Below are 18,091 nucleotides of genomic sequence, written 5' to 3'. Positions count from 1 at the left end.
CCTCACATCACCGCGCTTTTCCCAGCTCACTAGAAACACCCCCATTAACTTTTAGGTTTACCTGCACTAGGATGCCCAAGTCCTTTTGCACTTCTGAGGTTTGAATTTTCTCCCCACCAAATAGTACCCTGTCTGATTATTTCCACCGCCAAAATGTAGAACTGTACATTTCTCAACATTTTATCTCATCTGCCATTTTTTTTGCCCTGTCTAAATTCCTTCTGCAACTTTTCGGTTTCTTCAACCCTTCCTGCTCCGCCACCTATCTTGATGTCATCTACAAATCTGGCCATGAAACCATTCAATCCACAATCCAAATCATTAATACGAATTGTAAGCAGTAGCGGCCCCAAGACCGACCCCTGTGGAACACTGCTTGCTGCACGCAGCCAACCTGAACAGGATCCCTTTGTTTCCTGCCTAAAGGTGGCCACCTATTTTAATTCTCCATCCCATTCCCTTGCTGACCTGTCCTTGTGACCGCAGAAGATGCATGACTTGCACCCACATGGTCTCGTGCACTGCCTGGCTGAGATTACCGGCAAATTTGAGGAACAATATCTTATATTCCATCTGGGCACCCTCCAACCAGATAGCATCAACATCGACTATCCAGTTTTCATTAGCCTTCTCCCCTTCCCCTATTCCTATGTCTCCTTTCCCGCAGCCCTGCATTCACAGAGCAACAACCCCCCCCCCCCACCCCCCCCACAATCCTCCAGTATTTCTGTGTTTATACCATTCACGGGAAGTACCTTGACCTTGTCATAATATAAAAAATAGGAGCAGGATTCGGTCATCTGGCCCATTGAGCCTGCTCTGTCATTCAATGGCTGATCTGATGAGAGGTTCATCTCCACTTACCTGCCTTTTCCCCATATCCCTTAATTTCCCTACAGGTACTATGTGAACATTTCTCCACCCTTGTCTTAAATATATTTACTGAGGCCTCCTCCACTGCCTCAATGGGCAACAAATTCCTTTAATTCACCACCCTCTGGGTAAAGCAGGTCCTCATCTCCAACCCAAATCTACTACCCTGAATCTTGAGGCCATGTCCCCTGCTTCTAGTCTCCCCCACCAATGGAAACAACTTACCTACCTCTATCTTATTTATGCTTTTCACTTGATACATTTCTATCAGGTCCCTTCTCATTCTTCTAAATTCTAGTCAGTACTGTTCCAGGTGACTCAATCTCTCCTCATAGGCTAACCCCTCCTCATCTCTGGAATCAACTTAGTTCAAGCCTGAAATATTGATGAGCCTTTACTTTCTATAGATACGTGTGACCTGCTGTTTGTGTACTGCACTCAATCCCCAGCTTCTGTCCTGTAAACACTGGAGTTGGGTGGAATTCCACTGCCTTGGAATAATTATTTCAAAATCACATTGTTTTTTTAAATCCTGCAACCACGGGGTCTGAGCCTAAGATGGTGGCGCCTATGACCGTCATTGGCCACGAGGGGTTGCAGTCTCTGTGGAAGCAGAGGACTGGTGTAAGGCACCAGAAAACCAGATTGAGGAAAGGCATAGGAGATGATCCTATGGGACCATTACCATGGCCGCAGACCAGCGAGGGGCTCTACGGCTGAAGAACACACAGGCGGTGGGCTTTTGGTGACTTGAGGCAAGGAACCCAAGCAGACTGCAGGCTGCTGATGCATGATGTCAAGGGACTCGACACCAGGCCCTGGACTGATGGATACTGACTCAAGACTGACTGAAGGGGTACAAGATATCGAACCGGGATGCAGGAAGGTGCCAAGATCCTGAAGGCCTCCTGTCAGAGGCTTTAGATCTTGCCAGTGGATCAAACAGGAATCCGTGCGGCTGCAGAGGCTGCGGGAGGGCTGGAGGCGAATCCACGGACATTCAGTGACTCTGAAGGGGACTCCCTTTTGCTTCTCTTTCTCTGACTGTAAGGGGCGCCGGGTAATTTCTGCTCATGGTACATCTTTGACGGCCCTACCGTAGACTAAAAGAAATTTTGTGTATAGGTGTACCCCGCTTTACCAAACTCGTCCATTTCGACAAAACCTTTCGTAAGCCAAAGTGACGTTAAGTGAAGACTCATTCATTCCTATTGAAGGCTATTTTTGTAAAAGTGCAAACCTATTCAAATCCTTTTGTAAAAGTGAACACAGGTCTCTTAGTAAAAGCGAATTTTCGTAAAGTGAGTATTCGTAAAACGGGGTATCACACACCTACTTTATTACCTGACAATGAAAGAATCTTGAATCGTAATAAACCTGATGTTTGCAGCTTTAATGCAATGGACAGGTGAATTTGTCAGGGCTCTTTCTTAGTTTGGTGACTGCCCCGTCATGCAATGACATAGATGCAAACTTCAGAGTCTGGAGGTTCAACTCGAGTGAGCGTTTCCAAACCTTTCCCAGTTCGCAACATCTACAGAGAAGTTTCACCCGGAGACCGATGACGCAGCGCGCGGAGAATATTGTGATTGGCCAAACCGGCGGGGGTGGGTCGACGGCTCGCCATCGACAGGACTTTGCTGAGCTTCATTCAGTTGCTGCGGCGGGGACTGGTTACACAGGTCGCTATCGAAGGGATATCGTCGCCAGAGCTCTCTGTCATCATGCTTCAGGCTTTCATCTGGATGTCCCTGGCTTTTCTGTGTCTGGCGAGTAAGTGAGGGCTAGGCCAAAAAAAAGAGGGAGTGGGTGCTGGTGACTGTCCATTCGGCCCTTCGCCCCTTGCAAGATCTCCCTGGTTCGGTCCTGTTCCCCTCATTCCTCCCTCGCTCAAAAAGAAAACGTTTGGACTCCAGACTCCTCGTCTTTGAATGCTATTATCTTTTCTCTCACTTTCCCTTTTTTTTCTTGGTAAAAGGACCCCCTTGCCTTCAAGCCTCGCATCTTTCTCTTGGAAGAAGCCCTCCTTCTGGCCAATAGTCCCAGTCCTCTGTCTCCCTTTCAAATTGGACCTTCCCTCAGTCTCTCTCTGTCTAAAGGAAGGCCACCCTCTTCCCAGGATTTGGGTCCTGTTCCAGGCTTGGGGATTGAATTTGGGGAGCCAGTTTTTGGTTGCGCTCAGTGGTGAGATGGGTTGGAAGGTCTGAATGGCCTGCTCCTGTTCTGTGCCTCTGTTTCCATTTGCCCCAGTTCTATTCTTTTCCCTGCCACTGCTCCCCACTCTCTTGAATCCCCTGTAAAGGATTTTCAAGATTCTTTTATTGTCAAGTGATAAAATGGGTGTAATATTGCCTAATTTCCTTTAGCCCACTGTGATTCACCATGGGCCAAAATTGCCTGCTGCCCCTATGCTCAGAGAAAGAGAAGCAAAAGTGAAACTGAGTGTGGATTTGCACACAGACCATCAGCCGCCCCAGCTTCAGATCCAAACCAATATGATCAGGGAGCCTTCAGTGTTGTTGGCTCCCTATCGAGTCCCATTACCTTGGTTCTGGTACCTGGTACCCCTTCGGCCAGTCTCCAGCAGCCCGCCGCCTTGTGCGAGTCCCTTGTCCACAGTCGCCAGTGGCCCTCCACCTCTGTGGGCTCCTCACACCAGTTTCTGCTTCCCAGCGGACCCAAGTTTCTTCTCTGCCCCTTTTACTTCTCTGAATGATCTCCATAAAGCTCTATCAAAAAGAGCCCCCTTTCCCTACCATGAACCTCAGTGGCCCCTTGCAAGTGCTCCCCATTAGCCCAAAAGGCCCCATGGTCTCTCTTTCTCCTGGAAAGACTTTCCTCCACCCCTTTAGCCCAATGCACGTGTACTCCCTACCTTGCGTTGAAAGACTCCCTCCACCCCCCCCCCCCATTAGCCCTAATGTTCAATAGTTTGTCCTCAGTAAAAGAGTCTTCAATTATTTTATGCATTCCTTTAAATGTAAAAACATAGGACCTAAGGACCTGTTACTGTGCTATGAGCCCATGCTTCTCAGTTAATACCAATTGTCCGACAATCCCCGTATGTTTTGAAGGGTGGGGAGGAAACTAGAGTACCCGGAAGAAACCCACGAGGAGAATGTACAAACTCGTCAACTCTCGTGCTATAAAATAGTTAGGGAGGGGAGCAGTAGTAGGTGGATAAGGGAGGGCACACCAGCAAACGGAGGATGGGGGTGGCTTTTTGAATGGAGAGGGAAGGAGGTGGGGGGTGGTGGGTGGTCTGCTGGGCGATTGGTTTCTGGGATTAAATGCATGTGGGGTGCAGTGCTCCCACTCCCTCCTGGAATTAAACCCCATCCAGGGTAGAAAGCCCCTTTTAAATCAGCTGGCTCGTGCTTCTGTTCAGCGCAGTGATGTCATAGTTTCATCATGGAGAACTCCACCCAAAAAACATGCACACCCTGAAAAGTACCCCAAAACCTCAACCCCCAGCTGCTCAGAATTTCCTGCGGTTGATCTTTAAAACTAGCCCAATTATGCGTGGAAATGACCCAACTGGCAACTTGATTTGCATTTTTTTTTTAAACGGGGTGGGGGGTGCAATTTCAGCGCTTGTCATAAACACACACACACACACACACACACACACACACACACACACACACACGGAAGAGGTGGATATACTCTTCGGATAACGAGGGAAAACCGACAGAAACTGGAGAAATTATTTAAGTATATACAATCAACAGAATCAAGGTGATACTACGTTCCCCCACCCCTTGACCAGTATGGACACGGCTCTAGCTACTTAACCTCAAGACTTGCCCCAACCCAGTGCAAAAGGTGATACTTGGGTGCCACGAGGGGTCAAAAGAGGCAGAACAAAGGAGCACATGCTCCTTTAGAGTTCTGCAGCCAGTATTGGGGGACCAATCACTCGGGGCCCATTGGGTGCTGGGGCCCATGGTTTGAAGCAAACTGCTGGGGTCAGCAGAGGTGATTCACTTGGGCCAATTGGGTGAAGGTCAGGGCTGAGTCTGGGCAGGCTGTCTGAACAACAGCAACCTGGTCACCATGATGGCTTGTGGTGAGTCTTGGTTGGCAGGTAGCATATCCTCTGAATAGGAGCGCAGCAGCCTCTCCATTACAGAACCTGATGGCTGGACGATAGAACCTCTCCTTTATGTCTGTTGGTGTGTGATTTCACTTTCTTGAACCTTCTCCCTGATGGGAGGAGGGGCAAAAGAGTGCCCAGGGTTGATTTTGAGATCTATTTATTTGGAAAACAACAAGGGGAACTGGCTGTTTTAGATTGACTAATGTCAAAGCAGAAGGGTTCATTAATAATTGTGTATCAGTACTTAGAGTAGACCATAACGTGATGGAATCTTGCATGGAGATGTAGTGTTTGTGAAACTGAAACCAGGCTTCTCAAATCTAAACTGGGTCAATGCCAGAACGAATGTTAAATTGTGGGGGGGGGGGGGGGGGGTCATTGGAATGTTAGAGGTGCAGACATTCCACTGCTTGATAAATTGCTCAGTGGGGGGGGTTATAGACTAAAAATAAGTTGATAGGGGACACTTGGGAAGGGGAGGTGCTATCTGCTAAAAATGTGCCAGCTGGGGGGTGCTGTAGGATGCGTGGGCCTGACCTGTGCCAATAGACGTGACCAGGGTGGAGAGTTGCTAGCATGTGTCAATCTTGATGCATGCTAGTAACATGGTGGGGGGGGGTGGGGGGAAACGGGCCTGACTGTGCTACAACCATGAACAGAGGACACAGCACCTCGTTAGGAGGGTCCATGCCTGCAAATTACCCCTTGACGCCAACCCTGAATATAAAGAAAATAGATTGTGAAGAAGAGGTTAGGCTTTGGTGTGGCTAATGGGGAAAATGTATGAAAGGCTGTGATCGTGCACAGGTCATGGTTCGTATTTTTCCCCTCTCCTTTCACAGACCCAAAATCAACTTTCACTTTTCCTCTTATCCATCTTTTGTCTGTTGATAAGGATTCCTCCCCAGTCTTTACTTCTGACACATGCCTTCTTTTTGCTTACTGGGTCCAGGCTCGTAATTTTGGTAATATATCTCTACCTCCTCTGGATGCGAGATCAGCTGAGTTTACCTGTGTTTTTACCTGCAGACTTTCACCTTTCACTCTCTTTAACTTTTCCACCCCTCCCACCTTATTCCACTATCCTATCAACTCTTGCTCCTTCCCACTCTTCCCCCACCCCCCACCCCTTTCTTGATGTAGGAGTTTTGCATGTTGCTGAGATTTTATTGTTTTCTCTCATATGGTACAAAGCTTAGACGATGAAGAAATTCCCATGACAGATTTCATTAACATGCTGATAGCCCATGTGATAAATGTGTTCAACAACCATTCTCTGAAGAGCACATGCAACATCTTCCAGCTGCTCCCATCGGGGAAGAGATCCAGGAGGATCTGAGCCAGCACCACCAGGCTGAGGAACAGCTTCTTCCCGCAGGCAGTGAGAATGCTGGACGACCAAAGGAACTGCTCTCACTGACCATCCAGACTGTCGTATTAATGGAACAATATTTATTCATTTGTATAGATGAGGAGTTGTCCTACATATCTACTGTTTGTATGTCTATTGGGTCTGGTTGTACAGGTACACAATCCTTTATCCGGACATCTAAAAATCCGGAAAGCTCCAAAATCCAGCAAGTGGGAAGAGAGATGGCAGGGTGAGTCAGGCGGGCGAGGGGGAGAGACCAGCAGGGCGAGTTGGGTGGGCGAGGGGGAAAGACCGGCAGCACGAGTCAGGCAGGCGAGGGGAGGAGACCGGCAGCCCTAGTCGGGGGGGGGGAGTGGTGGAGGGGGGAGATGGAAGGAGGTGGGAGTGGATATGGCAGCACAATTCGGGAGGGCTGAAATCTGGAAAAATCTGAAATTCGGAACAAACTGCCCCCCTACCCCCAAGGGTTCCGGATAAAGGATTGTGTACCTGTACATGTATTTTGCGGCAAGGACTGGAGAATGCTGTTTTGTCAAGTTGTACTTGTACAATCAGATGAGTGTAAAGTTGATTTGACTTGACATGAGTTACCTGCAAGGAAGTACAATGATGTGGTTTCGTACATCATCCAGACCAAAAAATATATAATCTGTGGTGAGGTTGAATTCCTGTAACTCCCTCTGCCACAGCACCTTCACCAGGACTGCAGTGATACAAAAAGGCTGTTCACCACCATTTAATCCAGGGTCAGCTGGGCATTGCCAGCGGTGTTTTCACTCCGTACATGAATGAATAAGGTTAGATGAGGTCTGGAGGAGAGGAACATAGGCTGCCTATCGAGGAGTGAGTAAGCTTTCACTGGGATCTTCGATTAGTGCAGGAGTTGGTGCCAGTCTTGAACTTTTTTTGGTGAAGCGGTATTACAATCCTGGCAACTGGGAATCTGGCACTATGCAAGGAGTTTGTATGTTCTTCACAAGACTGTGTGGGTTTCCTCTGGGTGTTCCAGTTTCCTATCACCCTCCAAAAATGTATGGGGTTTGTAGGTTAATTTGTGCATTACGGGCTTGTGGGCCAGAAGGGCCTGTTACTGTAAAATCCTATGTTCTCCCATGACCTCCCCCCCCTCACATTTTTTTTGCCCATCCATCCAAGCTCCCAATGTCCCGACAGTGGATCCTCACCTTGGCTGCCTGCCTATCCAAGCTCCTGACACCCTGAGCGCGACTTAGTATCCAGTCCTGGCCTTCTGAGGTACTTCCTGCGGTCAGAAAAGTGAGATCTGTATAAAAGTTGACTTCCCACCCCCCAAATTTGGCCTGAAAAATTGGTCCAAAAAACTTGACTATTACATGAGTTTATATGGTACTTGTGTAAAAGTCAAATTTTCTAGACCACTTTTTAATGTTAAATTTAGGGGCTTTATTACATGGGACTGAAATTCACACTAGAATCCAAAATCAGTAGCAGAAATCTAAATGATCTCTAAATGATAAAGAACAAAACACAGTGAGTTAAGGTATTAAGTAGATTCTGCACATCAAAACATGCATCCAACCAGGTAACAAAAACCACAAGAATAAAACACAAAGGATTGGGGGTAGGGGAAGGGAATCTCAAAGGAGGGATTGAGTAGGGAGTGGTGAGAGGGAGTAAGGTGTGGCGTGGGCGAGTTGAGCCTGTGGGATCCAGCAGTAGTGTCAAACTTGCGGAGGCTGAGGTTCAAGTGGGAGTTGGCGTGGGTGCCAGTACGGGAGAGGTCAGGACCACAGTAAGCATTTGCGTCATCGGGAGCACCAGGCGGTTGGGGCCTAGGCATGCATTCGTGAACAAGGCATCAAGAGCTGCGGTCTGTGGGCAGCTGGGAGGACTAAGGCATGAGTTTGTGACCAAGGTATCGGGACCTTCAGCCTGTGGGCTGCTGAGGTGAGAAACTATAGTTAACTTTTACATGAGATTGACGTTTACCGTTTTGTTCCTCTGTAGAGGTAAGTCCACCACAGATCACCATGTACACCTACAACACAATCCAGGAGGGTGAGAAGAATGTTCTCTTCTGTTACGCCAAAGGATTCACCCCACCCAACATCAAACTGGAGCTGATGCAAGGAAATGAGGTGATACCGAACACAAACCATTCCGACATCACCTTTGAGCAAAACTGGAAGTTCATATACTTCAGATACATCGAGTTCCACCCCAAGGCGGGAGAGGAATACGGATGTAGGGTGCATCACAATGGCAAGATGTATAAATATAAATTGGGTGAGTGAAACGTGCATTGGTTGCAAATCATACATAGTAAAACATGGAGAGCACTGCATGCTTGGAACTTGGGAGCTAACTGGTAGATTTTCTGGATCATTGAATTTATTCCCATTACTTTCCTTTCTGCTTATTTCAAATTTAGAAAGGTTGTTTCCCATGGTGGGAGAGTCTAGAGCAAGAGGGTATAACTTCAGGATTGTAGGGTGTCCGCTTAGAACAGATGCGGAGAAATTTCTTCATCCAGAAGGTGAATCTGTGGAATTGATTGCCATGGGCAGTTGTGGAGGTCGGGTCATTGGGTGTATTTAAGACAGAGATTAATAGGTTCTTGATTAGCCGGGGCACCAAAGGTTATGGGGAGAAGGCTGGGCAGTGGGGCTGAGTGGGGAAAATTAATCAGCTCATGATTAAATGGTGGGGCAGACTGAATGGCATATTTCTGCTCCTATGTCTTATGGTCTTAATTCCTAAAACAATTTCTGTTTACTTTTACATTTTTGATGATACTGTCTATGGTATTACACCCAAACTCCAGGGTCAATGTGAATGCTAGGGGAACCAGTACTCCAGGGAGTTATGAGGGAATGAGGAAGTTGTAAGGGAATGAGTTGTAAGGGAGTCTAATGTCACATGTGAGATCGGCAGCAAGGGTTTGGGTTGTAGATTATTGGAGCTTTACCATATTTAAATGCACACAGCATCACACACTCTTAACCCCATTTTACTATAAGCGATTCATCTCTAAGAACAACTTCCTCTCCAACTCAGTGCTTAATATCCAGCTGAACTTGATCCAATTCTGGAACATTCCCAGGTAACTAATATTACTGATGTAAATCGTCATGATGCCTTGTTTCCAGTTACTCAGTTACCACACCCATGTTTGTGTCTCATGCCAGATTCTGTTCAGCTCTTCCCCTACCCCTCCTCTGAATAGACTAGACATGACCCCTTCTGGCTTCAGTCTTAATAAAGCCTGTAATCTGACTGATTTTTTTGAATATTTTATTTAAAATGTTTCCCCACACATATTATTCAATAATAATTATTATAATGATACATGTTTCAAAAGGAAACACATTAAAAATTACATACATGATGTTATTTACCCCCCCCAAAACCCCTTCCCAACCCCCCACCCAAGGTAACCAGAACAAAAAATGCAATATAGTTATATATAATAAAAGAAGAAAAATAGCAAAAGATGTTCAAGATATATTTAAAGATCTTTAATACAATTCAGAGGAGATTCTTGCAGGTCCAGTGACATAAGAAGGACAATTTTACAGATTTTAAATCTAATATTTGGGTATATGGGTGCCAAATTTGCAGTAACATAGCATATTTATTTCTCAAACTATATGTAAATTTTTTCCCAAAGGAATACAGCTCTGCATTCCATCTTGCCATACCCAGATATGTATCTGATTTCCAAAACATTTCTTTGCCACTGCTAATACAACTTTAACAAATTCTAGTTGATATATTGACAAATTTAATTTAGGTTCTGTTTCTTCAATATTTCGTAATAGAAATAAATCTGGATTTTGCAGAAATACACTCGTTCCAAAAAATTCCCGAAATCCACCCAAAAAGATCTCACCTGAGGACAAGAATGCAAAAAAATGTGCCTACGTCGTCACCACTTCAACTTATTCAATTTCTGTGGTGTAAGGTATAACAGATATAGAAAATTATACTGAACTAATCCCTAACAATAGGAGAAAGAGAAGCAAAATGAGTCCCTTCAGAGTCACTGAGTGTCCGTGGATTCCCCTCCAGCCCTCCTATAGCTGCATGGACTCATGATGGACCTCAATCCATCAGCCAACCGAGCTCCAGATCCAAACCTCCCACACGATTAGGAAGCCTTCAGTACCCGAGGACTTTTCAAAGTCCTTCTTTCCCCTCTCTGGCTCTGATACCTGGTTCCTATGAGCCAGTCCCCTGCAGCCTGCATGGGTCCTTCAGCCGCTGAGCCCCTCGCTTTTCTGCTGCTATGGTCACTGACCTGTAGGGCTGTCCCCTATGTTTCTCCTACTCAGCAGGGGGAGGGGCAGTGTTCTTCCCCATCACCTGTCTGCTGCACCACCGAAATCTGCAACCCTCCTAGTCCGGTGTCGAGCACAAGTGCCGCCATGTTTGGCACAGACCTCTGTGGTTGCAGGATTTAAAAGAAAATCTCGGTCGAAGGACTTATGGACAAGGGACACCTGCACTGAAACATCAGACTAGTTTCTGCACTCTAATTTCCAACATTGGCCTGAACTCCTGATCCATAACTAGGCTGAGAATGTTGCAGTGCTAATCCCTGAAATCACACAGTAGGGAGATGACAGCACAGGAACAGGCTTTTCTGCCCATCTTATCTCTGCTAATTCCCATCCTGTTCACGCCTGGCCCAAAGCCTCGTAAACGTGATTTTAAAAAATATTTTATAATTTTAAATCGTATGACATTAATTATAACATATTGATACAAACATTATATAATTGAATAACCCGCCCCCCCCCCCCACCTCCTTCATCCACCCAACTAACGCCCTCCCTCCTCCCCAAAGAAAGAAGAAAGGAGATCGTCACCAAGGACAACAATAATCAACTTTTTGGCTGCAGAGACCAAGACATTCACCAGAGTGATCAAGAGATTAAATTTTAGTACCAAAAGAGTTTTTAAATATGGGCTCCATACTTTTACAAAAAAACAAATGATATTTATCCCTCAAATTATATGTTATCTTTTCTAAAGGAATACAGGGTTTTATTTCAGCATACCACCTTTGCATTCCTAAAACTAAATCAGATTTCCAAGTAATAGCCAAACATTTTTTCAAAACAGCCAAAGCCAAACGTAAAAATTCAATTTGGTACATAGTTAATCTCAATCCTAAAGCAATCGACTTAATGTCCCCCAATAAAAATAACATTGGATCAAATGGTAAACTCACTTTTAATACTCTCTCCAAAAACAATTTAACTTGTATCCAAAAATTATTAACCTTAGAACAAGTCCAAGTCAAAAAGAAGTACCTGTTTCTTGTCCATATCTAAAACACAAATCTGAAGAAATTAATTCAAATTTCTTTAATTTCTGATTAAATACAATTGATGTAAAAATTATGTTGAAAGATATTTTATATCTTACATTTATAATCTTAATCGTACTATCCTTACATAAGTTTCTCCAAACATTTTCATCTATCTATTTCAATCAAGTTCCCATTTCATTCTTGATTTATGAACATTCAACTTGGGCATTATTTTGTAATAACTTTTCCATCTCAGATATAAATGTATTTATTAGTAAGCAATCATTCTAAAGCAGATAGTCTAGGTAATTTTAAACTATGGCCTAATTTTTCCAATAAAAAAGTATTACTAGGAACTTGAAATTTCTCCTTCATTTGATTAAAAGATTAAAAACTTCCCTGCTTCAAAACAATCTTCAACTTCTTTTTAATCCCCAATTGATCCATATCTTTAAAAACGGATTATTTACAGTAAAAGGAAAAAGTTTAGTTTGATATAAAGGCATTTTCGCTGAAATTTTTCCTTTCCAACCTATCTGATAAAATCAGTTTTATTCCATATTTCAAAATTGGTGGATCCTTACCAATTAACAATTTTTAATTTCACTTATAAATAAATTTGGAGATAGACTTCTCATCAATTTTATATTCACCAAAATAGAAGATTTATTTAAATCAAACATTGCATTAATAAATTTCAATTGTGCAGCCTTATAATAATAGTGAAAATGTGGAAGTTGTAGACCGCCTAATTCAAATTTCCAAGTTATTTCTCCATTTTGCCTTCCATAAAAATTTCCTTAAACTTAAGTTAAGGTCTTAAAAAAATTTTTTTTTGGGGGTACTAAACAAGGTATAGATTGAAAAAGATATTGAATCCTTTGAAAGATATTCATTTTAATAGAATTCACTCTGCCTATTAAAGTAATAGGTAAGTCATTCCACCTATTTAGATCATCTTTAATTTTATCAAATAATGGAACATAATTTAACAAAATTTAACAATTTTTATCAATTCTAATACCTAAACATTTAATCGGATTACATGTCCACCTAAATTTAGCTACACATTTTACAACAATCATAATCTCCTTCTACTAACAGCATAACTTTACTTTTATTCCAATTAATTTTATAACCAGATATTTCTCCATAATCTTGTAACTTTTTATATAAATAAACTAAAGAATTTTCAGGATCTGTTATAAATCAATACCTCATCTGCAAACAAACTAATTTTATACTCTTTATTCACTTTAATTCCTTTAATACTAACATCTTGCCTTATTGATTGTGCCAATGTTTCAACTACTAAATCAAATAGTGCAGGAGATAAAGGACTGATCGTGTTAATGAAGGAGAAGAAGGAAGTTGTCCATCAGTAACTATATAAAGCTATAATCTAATTCATAAATGTTGGCCCAAATTAAAATTTTTGTAAAACCTTAAATAAATAATTCCATTCTAAACTATCAAAAGCTTTTTCTGCATCGAACAATAAAACTAATGCTAAATCTGATTTTCTCTGAGAACTATGTACTAAGCTAATTAATTAGCTATATAATCAGCAGAATATCTTTTCTTAATAAATCCAGATTGATCTAAATGAACCAACTCAGGTAAATATTCATTTACTCTATTAGCTAAAACTTTAGCAACAATTTTATAATCAACATTTAATAATGATATAGGTCTATAAGACACAGGTTTTAATAAACATTTATCTTTCTTAGGCAGAACTGTTATTACAGCATTTGAAAAGTTCTGATAACAAGCAAGTTACAGTCCTTGTTTTAATACATTCATTAATAAAGGCATCAATAAGTCTTTAAATTTTTTTCTTCACCAGGAGATTTCCTATTTTGCATAGAATTTAAAGCCTTAATAACTTCTTTCAATGTAAACAGGGAATCTAAATCTTTCCAAGCTTGGCAATTCAAAGATGGAAGTTGAAGCTTGTGCAAAAATATAATTAATTTCTTCCTCATTATTGCATGATAGAGATGAATATAACTTAGTGTAATACTCTCTCAAAGAATCATTTATATCCTGCAGTTTATGTAATTTTTCTTGACAGCATTAATAACCCTTGATACTTGCTCTTTTTTTGAATTGCCAAGCTAAAACCTTGTGTGCTCATTCTCTTAATTCATAATATTTTTGTTTAGTTCTATCAATTAATTTCTTAATCCTATAAGGCTGAATTGAATTTATCAATTCTAACCTTTCCCCCGCCACCCCGATGGTTTTTTGTAAATTTTTTCCCAAAGGTTCCTTCTCTATCTACTTCCTTAAGATAATTTTTCTTAATTTAAGTTGAATGACTTATTATTTGGCCTCTTAGATAAGCATTTAAGGCATCCTATAATACAAATTTATTATCAACTGAATTAACATTTGTATCTAAATATATCTGTATTTGACTTCTCATAAAAATCACAAAATTCTACATTTCTTAATAATTATGAGTTCAATCTCCATCTAAAAACTGTTTCAATTCTATCAGAATTTGAACATGACATACACAAGATTGCCTTCCATTCTGCTTAATATTAAACAATGAATTGGCAAATTCCAAAGACTCGCACTCATGAGAAAAAAATTGCCCATAAAAGAACCGCTGGGTATCGAAAAGCAAATTTATATGCCTTCTTCTGCAAAACTGATTTTGCTGGATTAAATTCTTTTCTTCTTTTGACACTTTCATTACTCAGATCTGCACAAATAAAATACTCTATTATTCTGGATCATTAAAAGGGCTTTATTGTTCCCTGGGCTTTTTGAACTGCCATTTTTAAAATTATTTCCCTATCTTGGTAACATAGACATTTAAGAGCGTGGTGGTTGTCCTGGATATGGTTATTTTCCTATGTGCTCTATCAAGTTCCAAACCATTAGGAAAATTCTCTGGCCCCAAAATTTCAGGTACCCAATTTTGATTTTTTTTTTTAACTGGATTATTGCCTTCAAAGTCCTCAGGCAAACCAACAATTTTCACATTATTTCTCCGACTCTGATTTTCCAACATATTGCATTAAAAATTTCTTCTGAATTTCCCACGCCGTAAAGGAATCTTCTGTCTTCTTAACTCTATCTTTACATTCTTCTACCTTCATATGACATTCCTGGAAATCTTCTTCAAACTTTTGAACTTTAATTTTAATTTTATCAAGAGTTTTATTACACTTTGTCTTCATGGCAGTCATTTCTTGTCTAATAGCTCCCAATTGATTAGTAAAAACGGCTTTCACTTTTTTTGTAAAAAATTTGTATCCATTTTTTTGACTAATTGAGTGCATTTTTTCAAAAATCTGTGGGTCAAGAGGTTTTTGGGGTAACATAATCTGCACCCATTTTACCTTGAATATATTGGTCTCCACCTCCTTCTGATTCCTCTCCCTGTGATTGTGGCAGGAGGCTTTCCTCTTCCACTCCCGGTTCTTCTCCCTCCTCCGTTGAAGTTGCCAAAGGTTGAAACTGCAGGCGGGCTTTTTGCTTTGACTATGTTTGACCTGCAATCACAGACTGAGTTGGGTCCACAGACTCAGACTCGGTCACTTCCGTAGTGCGCATGCACGAAGTTCCGTGCATGCGTGTTGTTTCTACAGTCACCTCCATAGTTTTCTTCCGTGCTCCAGCGCCATCTTCCACAGCTCCCCTTGAAGGTGGCACTGGAGCCTGAATTCTTACCGCGAAGCCTTCACAGTCGGGGCTGGAGAGGTACCAGAATCTGAAGCTGAGTCTTCAAGGCAGGCCCAGTTTCTTCCATCAAAGTAACCTCAGTTACAGCCTTTCCTTTAAACCTGCACCCTTCCCTTGGGGAACATGGTGTTTTGGACGCTGTGATATAATTCTCTGTGATCATAAGACATGGGAACAGAAATAGGCCATTCAGCCCATCAAGTCTGCCCTGCCATTTCGTCGTGAGCTGATAGATTTACCCACTCAGCCCCACTGCCCATCCTTCTCCCCATAACCTTTGATGCCCAGGCCTATCAAGAATCTATCAATCTGCTTTAAATACACCCAATGACTGGCCTCCTCAACCACCTGTGGCAACAAATTCCACAGATTCACCATCCTCTAGCTAGAAATTCTCTGTTCTAAGTGGACACCCTTCAATCCTGAATTTGTGCCCTCTTGTCCCACCATGAAGAACAACCTTTCAACATCAGCCTTGTTAATGCCTTTCAAGATTTGAAATGTTTCAATGAGAGATCCCCCACCTCCGGCCATCATTCTCCTAAATTCCAACAAATACAGGCTAAGAATTGTCAGACACTTCTCATATGAGCAGGCAGGGGCTCCGTTATTAGTGAATCTTTCCATGTGTAGGATGGCGTCAGGAAACTGGTGCAGATTTTGTTTTTATCACAGACTAACAATGTTTTCTCTTCTTCCCACCCCCCCCCCCTTCCCCCCCTCCTTTTCACTTACAGAGTCTTAGGCTGTTGCACCCCAGGTAAGCAAACTCTTGAAATTCAGAATTTATCGTCATGAATATGTGTCACAAGATTTGTTCTTTTGTGGCATAATTACAGGTGCAAAAATTGCTTTCAATTACATTTAAAAGTAAATTGGTGCAAATGAAAAGAAGTGAGGTTGTGTCTGTGGTTTATTGTTGGTTCAGCAATCTAATGGTGGAGGGAAGGAAGCTGTCCTTGTGTTCATCTTCAGGCTCCTGACGGAGTGAAATGAGGGCATGATCTGGTTGGGGAGAGTCCTTGAAGATAGTGATTGCTTTCTTGAGCACAGTTGCTGTTGTGTACTTATGACCATCAATCCAATTCCTCACTCTTCTGTTTTGTTTTGCAGCCACGAACACAAAAGGAAATTGCTGAACAAGTAAAACTGCTTGCCAAGTTCAGATCACCTTTTGATTCAACTTGCTTAAAGTTCAAAGCTTTCTTTAAAATAAAAATTGCAATGTGACTTCTTTAGAAAATTAGATCACTGCAGTTGAAGCAGGTCTTTTTACTTCTGGACGATCAGTTGTGAAATTACAACAATGACGACTCATTAAAAATCAAATTGCGCTTTCCTAGAGCTGTGAATCACTGGCCTGCCTCCGGGGGTCCTTGCCGTCCTTCCCACCCTGCAGATATGTATCTTAAATTACACATGGCACATTCTACACCCCCCCCCCCCCCATCTTTTCCCATGTTACCTTTCCTCCAGCTCTGTCTCTCTTCCCTTTACCCTCGGATTCATTTTCCAGAGTTGAAATCAGTTCTCACCTTTCCTCTCTTGTGCTCCTCTCAGACCCCATTAGCACCTTTTTTCTGATGGTCTGCACTCCTCCCTTTCTTCCCTTCCACCCCCAGCCTTTTGCACAGATGCCCTTCTCTTTTTTTTTAACTCGTACCGTGTAGCTTCACCTGTGAATGCTGTGAGACTGGCTGAGTTTATCCAGTGTCTCTGTTTTTACTACCATCAGATTTCTGTGTTTTACTAAATCCTTCATCCTGGCAGTCCACGCAAATAGCAAGGGTCACAGCCACTTCAATCTGCAGCATCACCTTGCAGGCAACTCTGCAAGTATATGATGCTCGTTTTGGAATACTTCTGGCGAGTCCTTTCCTGTGCCTCCTTCTCACAGTTTCCACTCCTTAACCCCTCCCCCACCCCCCACCAAATGGCCACCCAATTTACAGCTGTCCTTGATTAAGGAATGCAGCGCCTATTGTGAGCTTTTTTAAAAAATTAAAAATCTTAGTTTACATTAAATGCTTGGTGTTAATTTTACATCAGAATTGTGGGGTTGGGGAAAATGAAAGTGATATTTGACTCCTTATAATCAATGTTTAATAATTACTTTATTAATAGATAAATAAAACTTTCTTCCTTTTCTCCTTGTATTTTCATTTGCAAACTCTGGAATAAATGATACTGTAGCAGGGTTGCTAAGGTTCTAGCTCGAGGTAGAAAGAAGACTCACACCCAAGGCAGTGTAATCGATGCTGACTTTATTGGGCCGCAGCTCTGCCTTTTATAGGCAGCCAGCTGTGTCACCACCAGGGTGTGGCTTGAGCGAGGCTGGCTGCTTCCAGATCCACGGGCCTGGATTGGACCATCTGCGATCTGCTGGCTGTGACTGGCCGATTCCTGTGGCCTATGGGAGCAGGTGTCTTATCCCGTTTGCTGTCTGCCCGATCGTTGGGTTCGCTGCAATACAACAATTTTAACTTGCCATGCAGGAACTCTAGTGAGTTTACCATTGAATGATATGAGATATTAGAGGTGAGGTAGCTCTTCAGGAAAGAGTTCTGAGATTTCCTTATGATGCTTGAGAAGGCATTTCACGCCATTGAATGACTTGGGTTTGATCCTGACCTCCAATGTTGTCTTTGTGGAATGGCAACCATGTGTGTCTTTAATGATTGGCATGAATGTGATGGGCGAGTGGCGCAGCTCAGGGATTGATGCTGGGTTCATTGTCATTTGTTTCAAT

The 18,091-nt window shown here is 42.5% G+C and overlaps 1 protein-coding gene across 1 annotated transcript; it reads left to right on the top strand.

Moving 5' to 3' along the window:
• The first annotated feature begins 2,465 nt into the window (after window positions 1-2,465).
• Window positions 2,466-17,489, top strand: LOC138754830 (beta-2-microglobulin-like). Its single transcript, XM_069919719.1, has 4 exons — window positions 2,466-2,646; window positions 8,331-8,609; window positions 16,080-16,102; window positions 16,456-17,489. Exons 1-3 carry the CDS (start codon window positions 2,598-2,600, stop codon window positions 16,085-16,087), a joined length of 336 nt encoding a protein of 111 aa, XP_069775820.1. The 5' UTR covers window positions 2,466-2,597; the 3' UTR covers window positions 16,088-16,102; window positions 16,456-17,489.
• The last annotated feature ends 602 nt before the right edge of the window (window positions 17,490-18,091 follow it).

The sequence above is a fragment of the Narcine bancroftii genome, chromosome 2 (assembly GCF_036971445.1).
Source record: "Narcine bancroftii isolate sNarBan1 chromosome 2, sNarBan1.hap1, whole genome shotgun sequence".
Taxonomy (NCBI): domain Eukaryota; kingdom Metazoa; phylum Chordata; class Chondrichthyes; order Torpediniformes; family Narcinidae; genus Narcine; species Narcine bancroftii.
The sequence above is the reverse complement of the archived record's forward strand: the minus strand, read 5'-3'. Positions and strand labels throughout refer to the sequence as shown.

What these genes read in the sequence shown, in the direction of transcription:
- LOC138754830 (XM_069919719.1), top strand. Translation starts at nt 2,598, where the DNA reads ATGCTTCAGGCTTTCATCTGGATGTCCCTGGCTTTTCTGTGTCTGGCG. An exon ending in GGCTTTTCTGTGTCTGGCGA is followed by an intron (nt 2,647 to 8,330) that starts GTAAGTGAGGGC and finishes GTTCCTCTGTAG; the next exon opens with AGGTAAGTCCACCACAGATC.